Source organism: Gadus morhua, chromosome 3 (assembly GCF_902167405.1).
Source record: "Gadus morhua chromosome 3, gadMor3.0, whole genome shotgun sequence".
In the NCBI taxonomy this organism is placed as follows: domain Eukaryota; kingdom Metazoa; phylum Chordata; class Actinopteri; order Gadiformes; family Gadidae; genus Gadus; species Gadus morhua.
The window spans coordinates 28,207,255-28,227,146 of NC_044050.1; the positions used below are offsets into that span (position 1 = coordinate 28,207,255).

Below are 19,892 nucleotides of genomic sequence, written 5' to 3' on the forward strand. Positions count from 1 at the left end.
AGCGTTGTGATCTCTCCTTTACATTACCACCGAGTGAAAACTCTTTCTGCCTCTAACTCTTTTCAGAAACATCGGTCCCGGTCCTTGGGGCCCCAGCCTCATCCAACAAACGAATTCCAAACCGCTTGTGAGTGTGAATAATAATACACCAATTCCAATTTACTTACTTAAATGCTAATTTGCTAATTTGTGCTCTTATCTTCACCCATGTTAATGCAGGACATTAGAGCTTGTTTGGGCTGCGATCTGTTTCATTGCGGGGGATCGCGGCAGCACCATTATTCAGTTCATTGAGGAATCGCATTGTGCTTAGATAAATATATAACACAAACACTTTGCTTGTAAGACATACCGAGTATCGCTGAATGTTCAGGGACGCTGGGTTTCTTTCAGGCGCTCAACCTTTTCACTCCCTCAGGTTTCCTTTCTGAGTAAACTACTCCATGTGCTCTTGAATCTCATTGGCAAAATGCCACAGGGAATAATCATTTAACCTGGGAATTAAAATACATCGAGGACAATGATGGAAAGATCAACGCCCGGAAATTAAGTTATGAATAAGTGATTCATCCATTCAAGTGGACTGCTTTTCATCTATTTCCACCGGGTTTATATTGATTCTCACACCACCGGAGCTTATATTTAAGTGTTAATGTATGAGTGTTTCTACCGACAGGTTACTCTGCTGTGCAGTAGACACCTGCGCTCGATCAGGGACTTCTGAGTCTGGCCTCGACAACGTAACACTTCCGTGCTAAATCCCTCTGACAGCTCCCTGAAGGGGAGGGGGTGAAAAAACAGCAATATGCAAACTTGCCACTAATTCATAATCAGCCATCTAATACACCGTTGCCACGGTGATTTAATTGTCCCATTTGTCACAGCTGTTGTACCCGCCAAAGCAAACGTCAAGATAGCGATCGTCTTCTCTTTCCGAAAGGAAGAAAAACACTCTTACAGCTCTTACCGCGGGACTCGGGGCCTTGAAAACCCCACACAACATACAGTCTTTACCCGCACCAATATGCTATATTTCCCCCGACTTATCCCCCTAATCTGTCGCCCTTTGTTTGGCTCTGCGTCTCCAGCTGCTTTCTCGAGCAGGAGGATGTATAGAGGGGGAGATCCAATTCCAATTTAACTACATTTGGAGTCTGGGGAATTCAGGGTGGACCAGCCAGCCTATGCCCCCCCCCCCCCCCCCCCCCCGGCTCCGCCCCTCAGAAGCCCTTCAATGTAAATGCAGTCAATTTAAAAGAAGGAAGTTCAGCCGAGTTTTATTCTGCGACGGGAGCGAGCCGAGATACTGCCGGCGGCACCGACGGCGACTCTGTCTCCTTGATTTAGAGGCACACGAGGGGACTTATTTCCTAAAATGTCAACGGCGTGGTCGACCGGGAAGCAACAGCAGGTGAGGCTGATGATGTGCCAACTGGAAATGGACCCCCCCCCCCCCCCCTCCCCATCTCCCCACATCTCACACACACTGACACACACTCCACCACCACCACCGCCGCCGAGTTGAAAAATTTGAGGGTGCACTGAAGAAGGGAGAAGGAGATGTGTGCAGTGCGTTCCGGGATGGATGCTTGCCCCGAACCCTCCTTTGATAATTGCTATGCAACGGCTCTGGGAATGAATTACCGTGCAGCCAAGTGTTGCGGCCGCTAACTTTGGGGGGGGGGGGAGACAGAATGAGGGATGAGATCCTGCCAACGGCCCTGCCCGAGGAGCCGGGGGCCTTTTGGGCGATGCACGCAAAACGCACACGTATCCCCCTGGTTGGAGTGCATCATACACACACGCAGGCATCCTTGCTCTCATACGTGCATACGTACATACATGCAAACATACATTCATGCATGCATGAAATATACATACATACATACATGCAAAAATACATTCATGCATACATCAAATATATATACATGCATGCAAACGTACATTCATGCATGCATACAAACATACATGCATGCCTACGTACATACATAATACATGCATGCATAAGTACAAACATAAATACATACAGACTTACAAACATGCATCCATACATGCATACATACCTGCGGAAACACATACATCGAAACATACACATGAACATAAGTACATACAATCGATACGTATATTTGTAGGTGTGTACGTACAATCATACGTACATTCAAACATACATACGTGGAAAAATACATCCGTGAGTACATACATTAATAGATACGTAGATTTGTATTTACAAACGTACATATGTATCATCCTGGCATGTATTGATACCTACACACACACACAGGTACACAGCGATACGCACCCATGTACAGATCTTATGGTACCTACTCACAGAAAATGTCTGTAACACCCACCTTAAAACATGAAGCTTGGCAGCTTTGCCAAACACAAACGCACACAAACACGCATCCACACACACACACCTACATGCACACACACACACACACGCACACGCACACACACACACACACACACACACACACACACACACAGTGACACACAAGAGCCTCCCCAAGCATTAGGCATTAGTTGGCTTTAAGGGGAGCATGAACCTGGAAAGCTTCCAAACACTACCTCTCCTTCTCTCCCTCTCTTCCTCTCCCTCTCTCCCTCCCTCTCTCTCCCTCTCCCCCTCTTGCCTTAACAGGATCATGTTCCAGCATCCTGAAGCCTGTCTCAGGTGCAAACATAATTATTGAGCTGGGTTCCCTCCAAGACATAAACATGTACACATAGACATGCAGAATATAAACACGGGCCTCAAACAGTAATGACATACAGGCTTACATAATGCAAGAATAACATTGGGTCACATTTTTTGTATACCTTTTATGCATGCACATTTAGACTCACATGCCATCTGGTTGTATTTAAAACCCAATTTACTCTCTTTCCAAACTACCGAGCATGTGATATTACCTCCTACAGAGCAGTAAGCTGTTCTCTACTAAATCAGACACAGGGAACAAATGTGCACCAAGCCATGTAAAATACACTGCAAGACCAATGAAGCAAGCCTCTCATGTATTGTCATATTCTCCCGGCCAAAAAGCTCATAAATAGAACTGTTGTTTGGTTTATTCTGAATCCTGACCTTCTCCTTCTTCGGATACACACTGTGATGGAAATCTGCAAAGGGGACACTGATACTTCAACCCTAAAGGATCAAGCAAGCAAAATAAATGAACAACACCATTTTGTTAACCATTCTTGGTCAGTTGCTGGATCCTACAGTCTGCCATTAAAGCCTGCTGGGCTAACATTTATACTATCTTTCCACAGCATCCACAGCGTCCGATATGTTTCTCTGGCTCCGGAACATGTTGTGCCGCCCTACTCCTGCGTCTTTAAATCCCTCCCGGCGCCTGATATCCAAGATCCCACTTTGATAAATCGATATCGATCTGAGGCCCTGATAGAGCAACACTCTCCTGGACCTCCTCCAACGGTGCCTTTAACTGCTATTGCAATTAGAGCCTCTCTACCAAATATTAATCAATCGTAAGCAGAAGTGCCACGACGAGCGCGGGGTAAACATTTCACTTTGGATGAAAAATAACACGGTCAAAAACCCCTGCATTTTAATTAGATCTCCGTGATGCTCCACCATGATAACCTAAAGTGACCTATGCCCGACTCCTCAATGATATTTGCCAGGCGGTCTGTCTAGACTCGGGCCATCCATAGGCCGTGAGGTCCCAATGCCTGTGGAAGTAAAAGGGCAATTCAATATGTAATGAGATTTTATATTGGACCCCCTTTCGGGCCCCGCACTATTTTGATCAATAAACAGGGAGCCGGCTCCGATCAAACTTTCAAAAGGAGCAATCGGAGGGCTGAGGATTAAAGCCAGAGTCTGGGATGACATCGCATTCCCGACATCTTTGAAGACGCTAAACTAGAGTCAGAACACTAGCGAGTGCGTTACCGCAGCAGAGTGTGTGCGCGTGTCGCGTTGCGTCCCTGGCTGGTCGAGGCGTCGCGCGAGGCACCACGGACGCCTTTCAAAACGGGATAAGTGGCGGGTGCGGTGGCAGGGGATACCTCGATCCCAGCAGAAGATCAAACGTCTCGTGGACCGGCTCTGCGCTGGATCATTTGTATCTTCACCACACAGCTGCTACCACCCACCAGCCAACCGTAAAGGTTGTCTAAATGCATCTCATTATATTGTCTATTGGTGCCTCGGCACACTCTCTCTCTTTCTCGCCGGTTCTCTCTCCCTCCCTCTCTCTCTCTGTGTCCCTGGTCCTCTTTTATCTATATCTCTCTCTTTCTGGTCCTCTCTCTCTTTCTGGTCCTCTCTCTCTCTCTCTCTCTCTCTCTCTCTCTCTCTCTCTCTCTCTCTCTCTCTCTCTCTCTCTCTCTCTCTCTCTCTCTCTCTCTCTCTCTCTCTCTCTCTCTCTCTCTCTCTCTCTCTCTCTCTCACTGTTCTTTCCCTTTTAGCTAAAGGGAGCCTATTGATCTGTGCAACTACAGCAAGCCTCCAGGACTCGTCCTTCCCTCGCACTGCGCGCATGAAAGACTCCCATCCTTGAGCAGTAGGTGAGAGGGCGAGAGACATGGTGGACAAGAGACGGACAGAGAGATATGGAGAGCGAGAGATATAGAGAGAGAGGGAGAGAGAGAAAGAGAGAGAGAGAGGGAGATAGAGAGAGATAGAGAGGTAGAGAGAGCGAGCGAGAGAAGGAAAGAGAGAGAGAGAGAGAGAGGGAGAGAAAGAGAGATAGAGGGAGAGAGAGAGCGCGAGAGAGAGAGAGAGAGAGACAGAGCGATAGAGAGGGAAAATAGAGAGGGAGACAGATATAATTAGAGAGAGGGAGTAGAGACAGAGAGAGAGAGAGAGAGAGAGACACCAGGGTGTCCTGGCCGTGGCCGAATGAGGTTAGAGCAAGGGGGGGTGAGAGAGGAGAGCAGCAGAGAGAGAAAGCGGGAAAAAATGCCAGAGACAGGGGAAAGAAAATAATTTTCCTTTTACTATTTCCAGTTCTTCCCTCCACCCTGGTGTGAAACGCAATCAACACCTCAGGGCCTGTGCGGTATATATACACGGCGGCCGCTCAGCCGAACCCCGAGCCAGACACACTCTCCCCACACACACACCACTTTGTCTTCTCAAATTAGGTAAATTAAAAGGCAACGGCCCGCACCAGCCTTCGCATGCGATCCCATTCACACGGCAACGCGGCCGCAACCGAGCGAGAAGGTTGGCCGCCATGAAGAGGACGACGAAGATGATGATGATGATGATGATGATGATGATGATGATGATGATGATGATGATGATGATGATGACGATGAGGTGCGGGGAGGCAGAGGAGGGGAACCTTACCGGCTGGGTGACCCCGGTTGGTGGCGTCGTGGTCGCTGTCGCCCTGCTCGCTGTCGCCGTGCCCGCTGTCTTTGGAACTGACGATGTCGGCCTCCTGGAAGGCCGAGCTGGAGTGGAGGAAGAGGAGGAGCGAGGGGAAGGGAGAGGAAGAGGAGGGAGAGGAAGAGGAGAGAGGAGGAGAGAGGAAGAGAGGAAACAAGAGTTTAAAAAACGGTTGGAAAAGCAAAACCGAACGAGACAATAGGCATGACAAAAAATGACATGTTCAAATCAAATCGGGTGATAAGGTATGCATATAAAAAGGGGCGAGGGAGAGAGAGATGAGAGCGTGAGAGAGAGAGAGAAAGGGAGAGAGCGAGGTAGAGGTGGAGAGAGATGAGAGTGTGAGAGAGAGAGAGAGAGAGAGAGAGAGAGAGAGAGAGAGAGAGAGTGCGAGGGATGGGTTGTTAGCGTTTGAGTTGGTGTGCTTGTATGAATAGAAAATGGAGGGAGAGGAAGGTGAATAAATACGGAGGAAGAGGGGGAATAGATGGGTGCACATAATGACAGGGGGGGGGTAAGAGGGAGGACAGAAGGGGGGAGGGAGGCTTGGACAATGGGGGAGCACGGTTGAAGAGGGTGTGATCGGGGGATGGCTGAGAGCCGACACTACATTATAATAGCTATGGTGGCCATCAGGGCCCAAATTGGATGTTACACATGACATGTAATGAAATCCAGCATCGGAGACGTAATAGGCCTTGCCTTGTCCGTTAAGGGGAGGAGTGCCGGGCTACGACACGGCCGTTACGGATATAGAAGGAATAATAGAGCTGCTCATACCCCTCACCACGACCGATGCAAAACGCTTGGGATTATGATGGCCAAGCCTGTATATTGAATCTATGGATTCCAGTTTAGGGCTGTATCTGTGAGTGAGTGTGTGTGTGTTTGTGTGCACCAGTGTGTGTGTGTCGGTGTTGATGTCAGTGTTCCTGATGGAGAAATTATCTTAAATATGGATTGTAATTGTCTGTGTGTGTGTGTGTGTGTCGGTGTGTGTCGGTGTGTGTGTCGGTGTGTGTCGGTGTGTGTGTGTGTGTGCGTCGGTGTGTGTCGGTGTGTGTCGGTGTGTGTCGGTGTGTGTCGGTGTGTGTCGTGTCTGTGTCGGTGTGTTTGTGTGTCTAGAGGATCCGGGTGTTATGGTCCTGATGGCTTAATGATCTTAAATATGGAGTGTATATCACACAGTATGATGGTGTAAATGGAGTAAATTATACGGTATGATGGGGTCAATGGAGTCGATCACATGGTACAGTGGTGTGTCCTTACCTGGTCACGCGCCTGGGCCGGTCCACCAGGTAACTGAGCTCTGCTCGTTGGTGTTTAGTCTAGAAAACAGAAGAGACGTATTTTCCCCTTGTCACTATGTTGTGTGTCGCCTAAAACGTACACCACCGTTCCAGAGTTCGGGGTCACCCAGATATTTTCATGTTTTCCATGAAAACGCTTTTATTCAACAGTTTTTCCGCTGTGCTAACATAATGGCACAAATGTTTTCTAATCATTTATAAGCCTTTTAACACGATTAGCCAAACAATGTACCATTAGAACACAGGAGTGGTGGCCGGAATGGGCCTCTGTACACCTATGTAGATATTCCAATAAAAAATCTGCTGTTACCAGCTAGAATACCACTTGTCATTTACCACATTAACAATGTCTACACTGTATTTCTGATTAATTAAATGTTATTTTCATTGAAAAAAACGGTACTTTTCTTTATAAAATTAGGACGTTTCTAAGTGACCCCCAACCTTTGAATGGTAGTGTACATCAAATTATTGAACACCAGCAACTCCACCACGTCGAACCGTGGAACAGAAAGCAAATCAACACATTTCTGTTGGAGGTCATCTACACATCCCTGTGACACTGAAACCTGCATTACGTTTACATTTATGGCAATTAGAAGACTCCTTTATCCAAAGCAACTTACAACAAGCAAATCACTCAGAAGAAGGAGAAACAACAACATATCGCTACAGTCGGTACGGTGGGGATGATTATAAAACCAAGTGCCAAGCATTAACAATCGCTAGGTTATCTCATTCCCTGTGTACAACAAAGATAGCTAGGATAAGATCCTACACAACTAAGTCGTTTTATTTTGTTTGTGTTTCCATGACGAGGCGAGCTTGGCCCCATCTGTTAATGTGGCGAGGGCAGCCTGGCATGGCCTTGTAAAGAGTGGCATGGGGGAGTGAGGGGGGGGGGGGGGGGGGAGGTATCGACGGTGCGTGGGACCGCTAAGTGAGTGAGCGGTGGAGTGGGTTAGGGAAGCAATTGAATGTGTAAATGATTGAGCCGCCAGTAGACTCTGAAACGGAACAACCTTTATTTGCATAGCCCTGTGCTGCTGCTTCGGCTTTCTCCATAAGCACGAAGTGTGTTTTTTTTCTTTTTTTTGTTGTTCCAACTAACTGGAAACATAATAACAGGCGTAGCTTAATAAATATATAATTAATGTTACCAGAATTAATTAACCGAAATCAGCGTTTCCCTAAATGCATGCACATGCGCATCACACATGCACACATGCACACGCCCCACACACATGCTCGCGCGCCCACACGCTCATTATCGCGCGCGATCACGCACATGCACACACACACATCCACACAATTGAATGGAGGCCTACAATCGAAAAACGATGCAATATATAATATTATTGACATTTCTATCATCATTATCGTTCTTGATTGTTTGTTGAAGGAGTTGATGTCGAGAGAAGGTGTGTGTGTGTGTGTGTGTGTGTGTGTGTGTGTGTGTGTGTGTGTGTGTGTGTGTGTGTGTGTGTGTGTGTGTGTGTGTGTGTGTGTGTGTGTGTGTGTGTGTGTGTGTGTGCGCGCGCGCGTGTGTGGCGGGGGGGCTTTCTATAAATCAAACACACTAGCGTTGCCCTACCTCGCTAGAGAGTATGCTGCCGTTAGAGATGATGTCCGGCTGCTGGTCACCGTAACTCGGTACCAAGGCACCGCAGGGGTTGGTGTGGTCCGTGTCGGTGCTGCGCGACGGGCTGCACGGCTTCAGGAACATCAGGTCCGTCTTGGCCGACTCGGGCGTCAGGCAGACCTGGTAGCAGTACGAGTTCTGGTTCTGGTGGTGGTGGGACCCGAAGCCCCCGCCCACCCCTCCCACCCCAGACTCCTCCACGGGCACCTGGCCCACGGGCCCCACGCCCGTGGTCACGTTGGTGCTCTGCACCAGCATGATGTCCGACTTGCTCAACTTCTTCTGCTTGCGTCCTCTCGCGGAGCGACTACAGCAGGCGCTGCAGCACAGGCAGCACTCTCCACTCGACATCAGGCACGTGTAGATGTTGAGCTTCTTGTCTTTCTGGCAGCGCACCGCCAAAACGATCATGGCCAGGAGGAACACGAAAGACACGGAGCCAAGCGCGATGATGAGGATCAGGGTGAGGTCCAGCGTGGTCTCCTTGGACTTGGAGGCCGAGCCCCGGTCTGCCCCGCCGCGGCCTTCCACCACGCTGTCCACCAAGACGACGCTCACGCTGGCTGAGGAGGACAGCGGGGGCTGGCCGTGGTCCCTCACCTCGATCAGCAGATTGTAGTAGCCCTGCGGGTCCCGTTTTGGGGACACCCGCCGGGCAGTCCTCAGCTCCCCGGTCCTCCAGTCCATGCGGAACATCCCCATCTCATTGCCCCGCTGGATGCTGTACGAGAGCCGCGCGTTCTCGCCGTCGTCCGAGTCCATGGCCACAACGCGCGTCACCAGGTACCCGGGCTCCGCCGAGCGCGGCAGGTGCTCCCGCGCAGTGCCGTTCTTCCCCACGGGGGCGATCACGGTGGGCGTGTTGTCGTTCTGGTCCACGATTATCACATTGACCGTGGCGTTGGACAGTAGCTCGACCACGCCAGAGTCCTTGGCCTGCACCATGAAGCTGAACTCCTTCAGCTGCTCGTAGTCGAAGGAGCGCAGTGCGTAAAGATAGCCCGTGTCCTGGTTGATGGACACGTACGTTTCCACGGACATGCCCTGGATTTCGCACTCCAATATGGAGTAGGTGATGAGCGCGTTGGGCCCTATGTCCGGGTCCAGGGCGCTCACGGCGTGGATGAAGGCGCCCGGCACGTTGTTCTCCGTCACGTACACGTCGTACACCACCTGGGTGAAGCGCGGCGCGTTGTCGTTCTCGTCCGAGACGTGCACTTTGATGGACTTGCTGGTGGCCAACGAGGGTTGCCCCGTGTCCTTGGCCACCACGGTGATGGTGTACGCGTCGAGGCTCTCCCGGTCCAGCGTGCCGTCCGTCACGATGGTGTAGTAGTTCTTGAACGAAGACTTCAACTTGTACGGCACGTCTCCCAGGAGCTCGCAGCTCACCTGGCCGTTCTCCGCCGAGTCCCGGTCGGAGACGCTGAAGAGGGCGATCACGGTGCCCGGCGCGTCCTGCTCGCTCACCGACTCTGTCACGGTGCTGAAGCCGATCTCCGGTGTGTTGTCGTTCACGTCAACCAGCTTGACCAGGACTTTGCAGTGCGCGGGCACCGCGTTGGCCCCCAGGTCCTTCGCCTGGACGTATATCTGATGCGTATTGCTCTCCTCGTAGTCCACCTCCCCGGACACCTCGATCCTCCCGGTTCTCGCGTCAATGCTGAACAAGTCCTTTATCCGCGGGGCGTTGTGACTGCTCAAAGAGTACACGATCTCCCCGTTCTGTCCCTCGTCGACGTCCGTGGCGTTGAGCTGGATGACCAGGGTGCCCACAGGAGAGTTCTCCCGCAAGCTCACCGTGTACACAGACTGGTCAAACGTGGGCGCGTTATCGTTGGAATCCAAAACTTTAACCACCAGCAGCGCGGTGCCCGTGCGCTGCGGCACCCCGCCGTCCACCGCCGTCAGCACGTACCGGTGCACCGCCTGCTGCTCCCGGTCGAGCGGCTTTTCCAGCACCAGCTCCGCGAACTTGTTCCCGTCGCTCTGCGTCTGGACGTCCAGGTAAAAGTAGTTATTGTTCGTGATCGCGTAGGTGTTCAGCGCGTTGGTGCCTACGTCCGGGTCAAACGCGTTCTCCACCGGAAAACGGGTCCCGGGAATGGCGCTCTCCGATATCTCCACACTGATGTCCGTCTCAGGAAAACTGGGAGGGTTGTCGTTGATATCCATCACCTCGATCTCCACCCGAAAGAGCTCCAGTGGGCTCTCCAAAAACACCTCCAGGTGCAATAGGCACGGAATGGTCTGCTTGCAGATCTCCTCCCGGTCGATCTTCTCCTTCACCAGCAGCGCGCCGTTCTCCAGGTTTACCTCCAGGTACGGCGTCCGGGAACTTGGCACCGTCTGGAAGCGCCGGGCGGAAAGTTTCGTAATGTCCAGTCCTAAATCCTCTGCGATATTCCCAACGACCGAACCCGGGTCCTGCTCCTCTGGAACCGAGTAGTGGAGCTGGGAAACGGCTCCGTGCAGGAGGCAGGACAGGACGAGCAGCAGCAAACAAATCATCTCCACTGTCGCTCTGAAGTGCACTTAAGAGGATGAAAGCTCGGCTATACCACAGTTATTCATTCTTATTCATACTGAGCAGAAACGGGCATTTCCAGAATCCAGTGTCCGCGCGTAAACGCAGCGTACGAGACGTGTTTAAGCCCACACAGTTTGGAAAATCCTCTCGTCGGTGTCCTGGAGTCGCTGTGAGAGCTGAGTGGTGTTTCAGTCCCGGGCAGCTGAGCAGCCATCTGATCCCAGCGTCAATGCATTAACCACTTCTCCTCCGGAATACGAGTTCTGGCGTCAGAGGAACCATCATCAGACCGAGCCAAGACGCAACGCCAAACTCTTCTTAGTTAACCCTCTTTAGCGGCTATGTCTAGGAGGTTAAAGTCACCACATACACCAGTGTCACACGCGAGGAGAAATTAAATAAAACCGGATAAAACGACGCCAAAACCAATTGAATACGCACAACTTATTTTTCTTTCTTTTTTAAATAAATGAGGGCATACTAAGGATCTGCACTGAGCTCTCTCTCTCTCTCTCTTCCCTACGCACCCGGAGTGGATGATGTGTTCAGCTCGGCATCTATGAAGCGAGTGTGGGAAAGGGGTTGGTTTTGCGCACAACTTATTTCCCAACCAGCCAATGGCGTGCTCGATAAGCGGCGGTGATGGCACCTGATTGGTTTGCTGCAACGCCAGCCTGGACACGAGCCTGGCCCTTTTTAAACAACCAGTAAAGTGTGGCCGAGTCTCCCTCTCTCTCTCTCTCTCTCTCTCTCTCTCTCAGTCTCTCTCTCTCTCTCTCTCTCTCTCTCTCTCTCTCTCTCTCTCTCTCTCTCTCTCTCTCTCTCTCTCTCTCTCTCTCTCTCTCTCTCTCTCTCTCTCTCTCTCTCTCTCTCTCTCTCTCTCTCTCTCTCTCTCTCTCTCTCTCTCTCTCTCTCTCTCTCTCGCATGATAAAAAGCTCAGCAGCGGAGTTAGAAATGGCGCGACGGGCTACCAGAGTTGAGGTCTGCTACATAATAACAATAATAATAATACTTGTTATTATAATCACTATTATTGAAATAAACATTTGGACAAACTCCGAATGGAACATTTTTGTTGTGATATATTGAATAGGCTAGTGCCAGTGTACCACACACACCATTTGATAAAGCTTTATTTGAATTCATGACGAAATTGCATTACCGTACTCTATGTCCTTGACGCAATAATTTCGTTGGTTTGATATTAAAGGGGGATTCTTCCTAAATGAATATGAATGAGTTGTGAAGCGATGGGATGCCCGTAGCCAAAGACAACAATGTACGGCCTCTGCACGAGAGGGAGCGAGTGACGCAACCCCCCGCGGCCCCGGGGTCGACTCCCCCCCCCCCCCCCACACACACACACACACACTACCAGCCTCCAAGTGCACACGCAGGCACGCACACTCTCTGTCTCTCACGCATGCAGAAACACTATCTGTCTGTCTGTCTGTCTGTCTGTCTGTCTGTCTGTCTGTCTGTCTGTCTGTCTGTCTGTCTGTCTGTCTGTCTGTCTGTGTATCTGTGTGTCTGTCCGTCTGTTTATCTGTGTGTCTGTCTATATGTTTATCTAGCCTATCTATTTGTTTATCTGTCTGTCCGTCCATCCATCTATCGATACATCTATAGCCGATTTGTGTTCGTCGGCCCCACCAGAGTAGCATTTTAGGAGACGTTATATTAATCAAACAATCAATTACATGTAACTATATATATTTCTTTATGTTTATTATAAGGAAATAACTGAAGGTGCGTTATAGGGAACTTTAGAGCCCCAAATCTTGCACTTAACCCACACTGACTAATAGGCTATTAGTTTCCAATGTCTTTCACTTTTTCATCATCACTCCATCACATTTCGGTCTTAAACATACAATTGCATCATGCACTTTTGACTTTCTTAATTCTCACACGCGCCCTAATGAACACATGAAGACCTACTAAGGATTGCAGAGAGCCCAACGCTACATCCTCCATAGCTTACTTGCATGGAAATCAAATGGGCGAAAACACGTGCAATTGGATCTAATTATCACACATCTGTCATTTCAAACGTAATTGATACTGCGTTGAAAGACACAAACTAATCCGAACAGACGTGTCTGTGCGGCGAGGGGACAGTGGCAGCAGCAGGCGGTGTGCAATTGTGCAACTCATCATCACCGCAGAAAACAAAAGAGGATGCGTTGGATGCGTTCCCATCCATATCACAGCCGTGGCTGTGTGACCGAATCAGGCTGACACTGTGGTGGAATCTCGTGGCTTCTCCTGGAATAAAACGTAGCGCATTGGGTGGATCATCCCCCCAATTCCCTTCATGTATTACAGTAGCCAACATCTCCCCCTGGCGATTGGGAAAGGTACTGTTGTTTATGTCTTTTTAAGGATTTCAACGTTGGGGTTAGAGGTTATGTAAAGGAGGTGGAAAGTATGGACTATGTTTGGTTTAGTGTCTTCTGTTCTGTGACATACTGTTCTATTACTGCTGTAGTTGTGGTTGTTGTGGTGGTTGTTCTGTGTGATGTATGTCGTTGAGGGAGGACCCCAGTCAATGATTGTTTTTGAGTGTGGTCACATCTTGACGTCTTGTTCCCCCCGGCAACCAGAGCACACTTTACACCCATTATCTTTTCCGTTGTGAGAGCATGTATAATTTAATGGCCCAAAAAATGACGAATGGCAGCATAATTGTTGAGTAATGATGTCATAACGGCTCTCAATGTAAGGGCAGAGTGTGTTTATGAGAGGGCCTCCTCAGGACATTAACGTTCTATAAAATTAACAAAACAGCCCATTAATATATCATTAAGGGGTTTACCAGCCCCTAAATTAAGAATATTTCTTTCCCATACATCACATCGCGGTTTCTATGCTAAATCAATGCTTATTTTTTGCTGGAGTGTTGGAGTGGGAGTGGACACGCCCTAATGCTGAACGTGAACTGATGAATGCACTGTGTTAACTAAAACTACAACGATCATTGCTCAGGAAGGTTAATGCAAAAATGTCTCTCAGCGTATTCACGGTAATTCACAGAGTTTTACAAAACTATAAGCTAAGCTATTTCAAAAAACGGTTAATTACTGTGATATTGTCGCCCCGGGTCATGTATGATGGAAAACAACCAAGGAATAGGTCTACATAGAACACACACACATCACACGCACGCACGCACGCACACACACACACACACACACACACTCTCTCATTTCATCCTAATGACATCTCCAGAACTGACGACTTGAGGGGAGGAAATTGTGTAAACACCAGATTATCGTTGAGCCGAGTGTACAATAGTACATTTATAGCAGAAAACAAATGAGCTGCTCGCATGGTATTTACTTATTCCCTCTCCAGTGTCCTGAGACTGATTGAGAAACCACACTTTTATTAATCTACATCACATGCCTGCTTGCAATATGTTTGTGTGTGTGTGTGTGTGTGTGTAGGCGTGTGTGTTTGTGTGGGTTAAGGTCAGCGTGTGTATGTGTATGCGTGGGTGCGTGTGTGCGTGCGTGCGTGTGCGTGTGTGTGTGGGTTAAGGTAAGTGCTATGCCGCTTGTTCCAGGAATATATGCATTCCAACCGTGGGTCGAACAACATCATTCCAGAGACGTAGTTCCTAGCTTGTGGAGGCATGTTGTTCCCGTTTGTAATTAGTAGTATTTATGATTGAATTCATTATTGATTAATCACTCCACGTAAGTTCCTGCTCCATTTGACAAATAATCGTATTGCCTGTCAGACGTTTTATGGGCCTGTATGCGTGGTATTTGACAGTCTACTGCCGCACGTGTGTGTGTGTGTGTGCGTGCGTGCGTGCGTGCGTGCGTGCGTGCGTGCGTGCGTGCGTGCGTGTGTGCGTGCGTTTGCGTGTGCGAATATAGAGTGAAACTACTAAAAACCGAATCGATCACAATCATTCCCTACGAGGTTAAGTCGGCGTGAGCCTCAGGTTGGATTCGCGGCCGTGCCTTGGGTCTTCCGGAGGGTTGGGCCGGCAGAACCTCACCCCCCCCCCCCCCCCCGTAATCCCGCCCGCACATCGCCCCCTCCCAGACGGTACTGTACTCCGGCGTGCCGGGCTGAGTGCGTGGTGCAAGACAGTACATAAAATGGATGGCCGTGTCCTCCCTGCAGAACGAGTGTGTGTGTGATCAGTGCTGGCCCCCCAGACAGCTGCGCGGTGACTCCCTGACCCAGCAGGCATTACTCAGCCTGATGGATGGAGGAGGAGGAGGTGGAGCTGGTGGTGGAGGCGGTGGAGGACGAGGAGGAGGAGGAGGAGGAGGAGTGGGCTCAGAGGTGTTAGTGAGGAGGGGATTGTAAAGGTGTACAGGGGGGTGGGGGGGGGGGGGGGGGGGGGGGGGGGTGCTGTGAGGCGGGCAGGGTGGACATGTGAGGTGCCGAGGGAATAGGATGGGTGGGTGTGTACGTGTGTGTGTGTGTGTGTGTGTGTGTGTGTGTGTGTGTGTGTGTGTGTGTGTGTGTGTGTGTGTGTGTGTGTGCGCTTGTGAGAGCGCCTTTGTGTGTGTGTGTGTGTGTGTGTTTGTGTGTGTGTGTGTGTGTGTGTTAATGTGTGTGTGCTTGTGAGAGTGCCTGTGTGTGTCTGTGTGTGTTTGTGTGTGCGTTTGCTAGAGCAGGCTTGGAGATGATAGTCTGGGTGGTTTTGATGATGGAGGGGGAATGCATGTGTGTGTGCTTGCGTGTGCGCCTGGGATGTGTGTGCGTGTGCGTACATGTGTGTGCGTGTGTGTGTGCGTGTGCGTACATGTGTGTGTGTGTGTGTGTGTGTGAAGGAGTGTGTGTGTGCGTACATGTGTGTGCGTGCACATGTGTGCGTGAGTGTGTGCATGAGTGTGTGTGCTTACATGTGTGTGTGTGCGTGCACATGCCTGTGTGTGTGTGTGTGTGTGTGTGTGTGTGTGTGTGTTGTGTGTGTGTGGTGTGTGTGTGTGTGTGTGTGTGTGTGTGTGTGTGTTTGTGAGTGTGTAGAGACTGGGTGCTCAGAGGATGCACGGGGGAAAGAGGGAATGATTTGACATTGGCGAATGACAGTGATCCTGATGTTGTTCACGACTTCTCTTTAATTCGCCCCGACTGTGCTTTGAACTAACAGTCAGACGTGGGGAAATAAATAGCATCAGACACCCAGCTGTAATCTGTTCCGCTGTGTTTACACCTAAAACTAGCACGAAGTCACACACATATACGATGTATCACAGCTTAACACACAAAAAAGTATATTGTGCAACCAATTTAATTATTGAACTCAGAGAAAGAACCAACTATCTTTCATTTAAAACCAAATTTAAGAGATGGATTAAAACAATCAAAACTGCAATCATCACTAGCTGATCTACCTCATCCTAGCTACTGCCCTTCTTTGTACTGTACTTTTATTTTCTATTTCCCTTCCTCTCTCCCTTCTTTTTTGCTTCCTATCCTTCTTGCATTCTTTCTTATTAATATAATGTGATGATGTGTTGACCTGCCAATGGACTACAGATGAAAATATTTTGTGTAAATCGTGAGCACCAATGTCAACGATATGCAATATCCCTTTTAAATGAACAAAATAAAGAAATCAAATCAAAAAATATAGAATCTGCATCTGAGTTGAATGCTGGGTTCTACTGACCTCGTCAAACCATTAATATGCAAACCTATTCCACAGAATAGAGCATCTCTAACCTCCAGCGAAGAACACAAAGCCACCACCAAAGCCCAACGTCTCAGCTGCTGATGCTGATTAGCACACGGATAACAATTCTGAAATATTAAAATAACGGCAAACAGAATCAACCAACACCGTGCGTACGTATGTCGTGATAGGACGACCAGAACAGAACGGCCTCTCATGCCGTGGCAGAAGGCAGCTGACATTTAACACAGGAGGCTCTTAGAGAACAGGCTGGGCTGAACTCGAGGGAGAGAAAAAATAAGCATAGGGGAGAAGATCAGAGAGGATGAGGAAGATAATAACAAGGAGGAGGAGGAGGAGGAGGAGGAGGAGAAGGAGGCTGGTGCAGGCAAGTGGGCACACCGTGGTCCTTACATAACTAAAGGCAGAGCGGAATGCAATCTGCTCTCCATCTCCCTATGGCCTAGCCTCTATATTTCTCCACAGACCCACAGAGCTCGGAGGCAGGTGCTACCACCGCGACCTACCTACCACCACCACCAAAGGCCTCTCTACGTCTGCAGAGTCTCCGAAAGCAGCTCAACAGGCAAAATGTTTCTCTGTCTCCCTGGTTCTCTCCGGTTGGCCCTTGGCCCTGATGTGCTTTGCGCCCGGGTGTGTTTGGTTACGAGGTGATTGCCTCCCTCCTGCTCCTCTTTATTTCCGGGGCCCCGGCCTCCACAGAACCCTCTCGATTCCCGAGGTCCCCGGAGGCCGTACAGCAATCTATGTGCTCATATTCATCCCAGCTGAAGCTGACCTGTTCTCCGTCTAATGCCACTCCTCCCCAGAGGTTAGGAATGGCCCCACTTTTATTGTCCTGGACTCCTTTTTCCTCATCTGACTTGCTCTCTTGGTCTCTCTCTCTCTCTCTCTCTCTCTCTCTCTCTCTCTCTCTCTCTCTCTCTCCTCTCTCTCTCTCTCTCTCTCTCTCTCTTCCTCTCTTCTCTCTCTCTCTCCTCTCTCTCTCTCTCTCTCTCTCTCTCTCTCTCTCTCTCTGCCATCTTGGACATTGGGAGGTTTAATTCAGTGAGAGGTATTAGAACATAAACAACACACAGACACTCACACACACACACACACACACACACACACACACACACACACACACACACACACACACACACACACACACACACACACACAACAGCACGCGCGCAGAGGCACACGCATGCAGATATTGACGGCTGCACGGGCGGGCTATTTGCATGCATGCACGCACCACAGCAGCTGCTGTCTGTGCACACACTCCACTCGAGATTGATTGACAGCAAGCCAGCGAGCTCGTCTTATTGTCGGAGGCGGGAGGGGGGGAGGGGCGGTTGGGGGGGGGGGGAATCACACTGGGGATTGGCTTCCATCAAATTGCATTTAAAAATGGATGAATCATCTAAATCACCCCAGAAGTCCTCAGCCCCATCACACCTCTATCAAAATGATGGTGATGTTTTCAATATCCTTGCTTCTCCACAGAGACCCCCACCACCTCCCCCCCAAATCTCCCCCTTTTTCTCTTGCGTTATCTGGCTCTGCATAATAAGTCACGATCGATATCTTAATGTGTGTGGAGATGGACTCGCTGTCGAGGGGATTGTAATTCATGGCGAGGTTTGGATATAAACCAACGGCAGGAGGACGCTCCATTGTGGGTTGTGAATGAACTGAGGTCACTGGCCAAACTGCCGGTTCATTCTGTCATTGGCTGAAGGATCTGTTAAACCTATTAGCCTATTGATGGGCCAAACGCACACACACACACAGGCACAGAAACAGATACACATGCACACGCTATGACCGCACACACAAATTACTTCCCCCACAGAAAACAACATCCATTTGTGATGAGATAAAACTGCCTATTTGGCATAGAATGATTTTCTCGTCATCGCAGGAAATAAGCTTTCGAACAAGGAATTAATTAAGATTAAAACTGCATGTAAAATCTTTCAGAATGACTGACACGGATGTGAAGCAATAGCAGCGTGTAATGCTATTTCAGTGCGGGCATGGCTTGATTTAATAAGCAGCAATCAATATATCCCACAGAAGCATCCGATCAGAATTAATTAATTCTTAAACGCATGATCTCGTTATCTCCAGCGATACACTTTCTGTTGTTTTTCCAAATGAGGATTTAACATTACGGTAATACCAAAATATAATTAACTTGTTATCACAATAAAAAAAAAACACAGTGAAATAAACATCTCAAATAACCCCGTCCCTTTTTACAAGCCCTGCAGAGGATTTCATCAATCTTCAAGTCCTAAAACCTCCATATAAATCTGTCTTCATTTTTCATATAGTTTTCATAATCATGCATATGATTTCTCTCCTTGGGGCCGTTAAAGATGTCTGGGAGATAGCAGTTGATCCTCCACGGTGTCACATTTAAACGTGTGACATTGGAAGAGGCTCCCGCAAACGGAATGTACTCCATGCAATGTCACACATATCCCCTAAACCACATAATCAGCCAGGTACAGCTTGCTTCCCTTTCTCCGTGAGGAGCCACTAAAGCCCGCAAAACTCAGAGCAGTCAATTAGGGCCAGAGCGAGCGGGAGAGAGACTTAGAGAGAGAGGGGGAGATGGAGAGAGGGGGAGGGAGACTTGGAGAGAGAGAGGGAGATGGAGAGAGGGGGAGAGAGACTTGGAGAGAGAGAGGGAGATGGAGAGAGCGGGAGGGAGAGGGAGATAGAGAGAGGGGAGAGAGAGAGAGAGGGGGGGGAGAGAGCGGGAGAGAGAGGGGGAGAGAGTGAGAGAGAGAGAGAGAGAGAAATATATATATAAATATATAGTGAGAGAGAGAGAGAGAGAGAGAGAGAGAGAGAGAGAGAGAGAGAGAGAGAGAGAGAGAGAGAGAGAGAGCGAGATGGAGAGCGCGAGAGAAATAAATATATATAAATATATAGCGAGAGAGAGAGAGAGAGAGAGAGAGAGAGAGAGAGAGCAAGATGGAGAGCGAGAGAGAAATATATATATAAACATATAGCGAGAGAGAGAGAGAGAGAGAGAGAGAGAGAGAGAGAGAGAGAGAGAGAGAGAGAGAGAGAGAGAGAGAGAGAGAGAGAGAGAGAGAGAGCGAGATGGAGAGCGCGAGAGAAATAAATATATATAATATATAGCGAGAGAGAGAGGAGAGAGGGAGAGAGAGAGAGAGAGAGAGATGAGAGAGGGAGAGAGAGAGAGAGAGAGAGGAGAGAGAGAGAGGAGAGAGAGTGAGTGAGCGAGCAGGAGAAAGGAGAGTTTGGTTGCTGATATTATGGCTAATTAGCTCGCACGGTTCCCCCAAGACAAGAGAGTGAAGACACAGAGGGACTGTTGCGCGTTCACTGATTCTGTTACAGCAGCAGA

The 19,892-nt window shown here is 49.2% G+C and overlaps 1 protein-coding gene across 3 annotated transcripts in view; it reads right to left on the bottom strand.

The window, feature by feature from the left end:
* Positions 1-11,409, bottom strand: part of pcdh10a (protocadherin 10a) — a 19,223-nt gene extending 7,814 nt beyond the window's left edge. For all 3 annotated transcript variants that reach the window (XM_030351892.1, XM_030351891.1, XM_030351890.1), the window contains exons 1-3: positions 8,276-11,409; positions 6,641-6,699; positions 5,330-5,436 (exon numbers count right to left, since the gene is read on the bottom strand). In XM_030351892.1, coding sequence (XP_030207752.1) covers positions 5,330-5,436; positions 6,641-6,699; positions 8,276-10,834 — 2,725 coding nt within the window. In that variant the 5' untranslated portion in view covers positions 10,835-11,409. The remainder of the gene's footprint in view (positions 1-5,329; positions 5,437-6,640; positions 6,700-8,275) is intronic.
* Between the last annotated feature and the right edge of the window lie 8,483 nt (positions 11,410-19,892).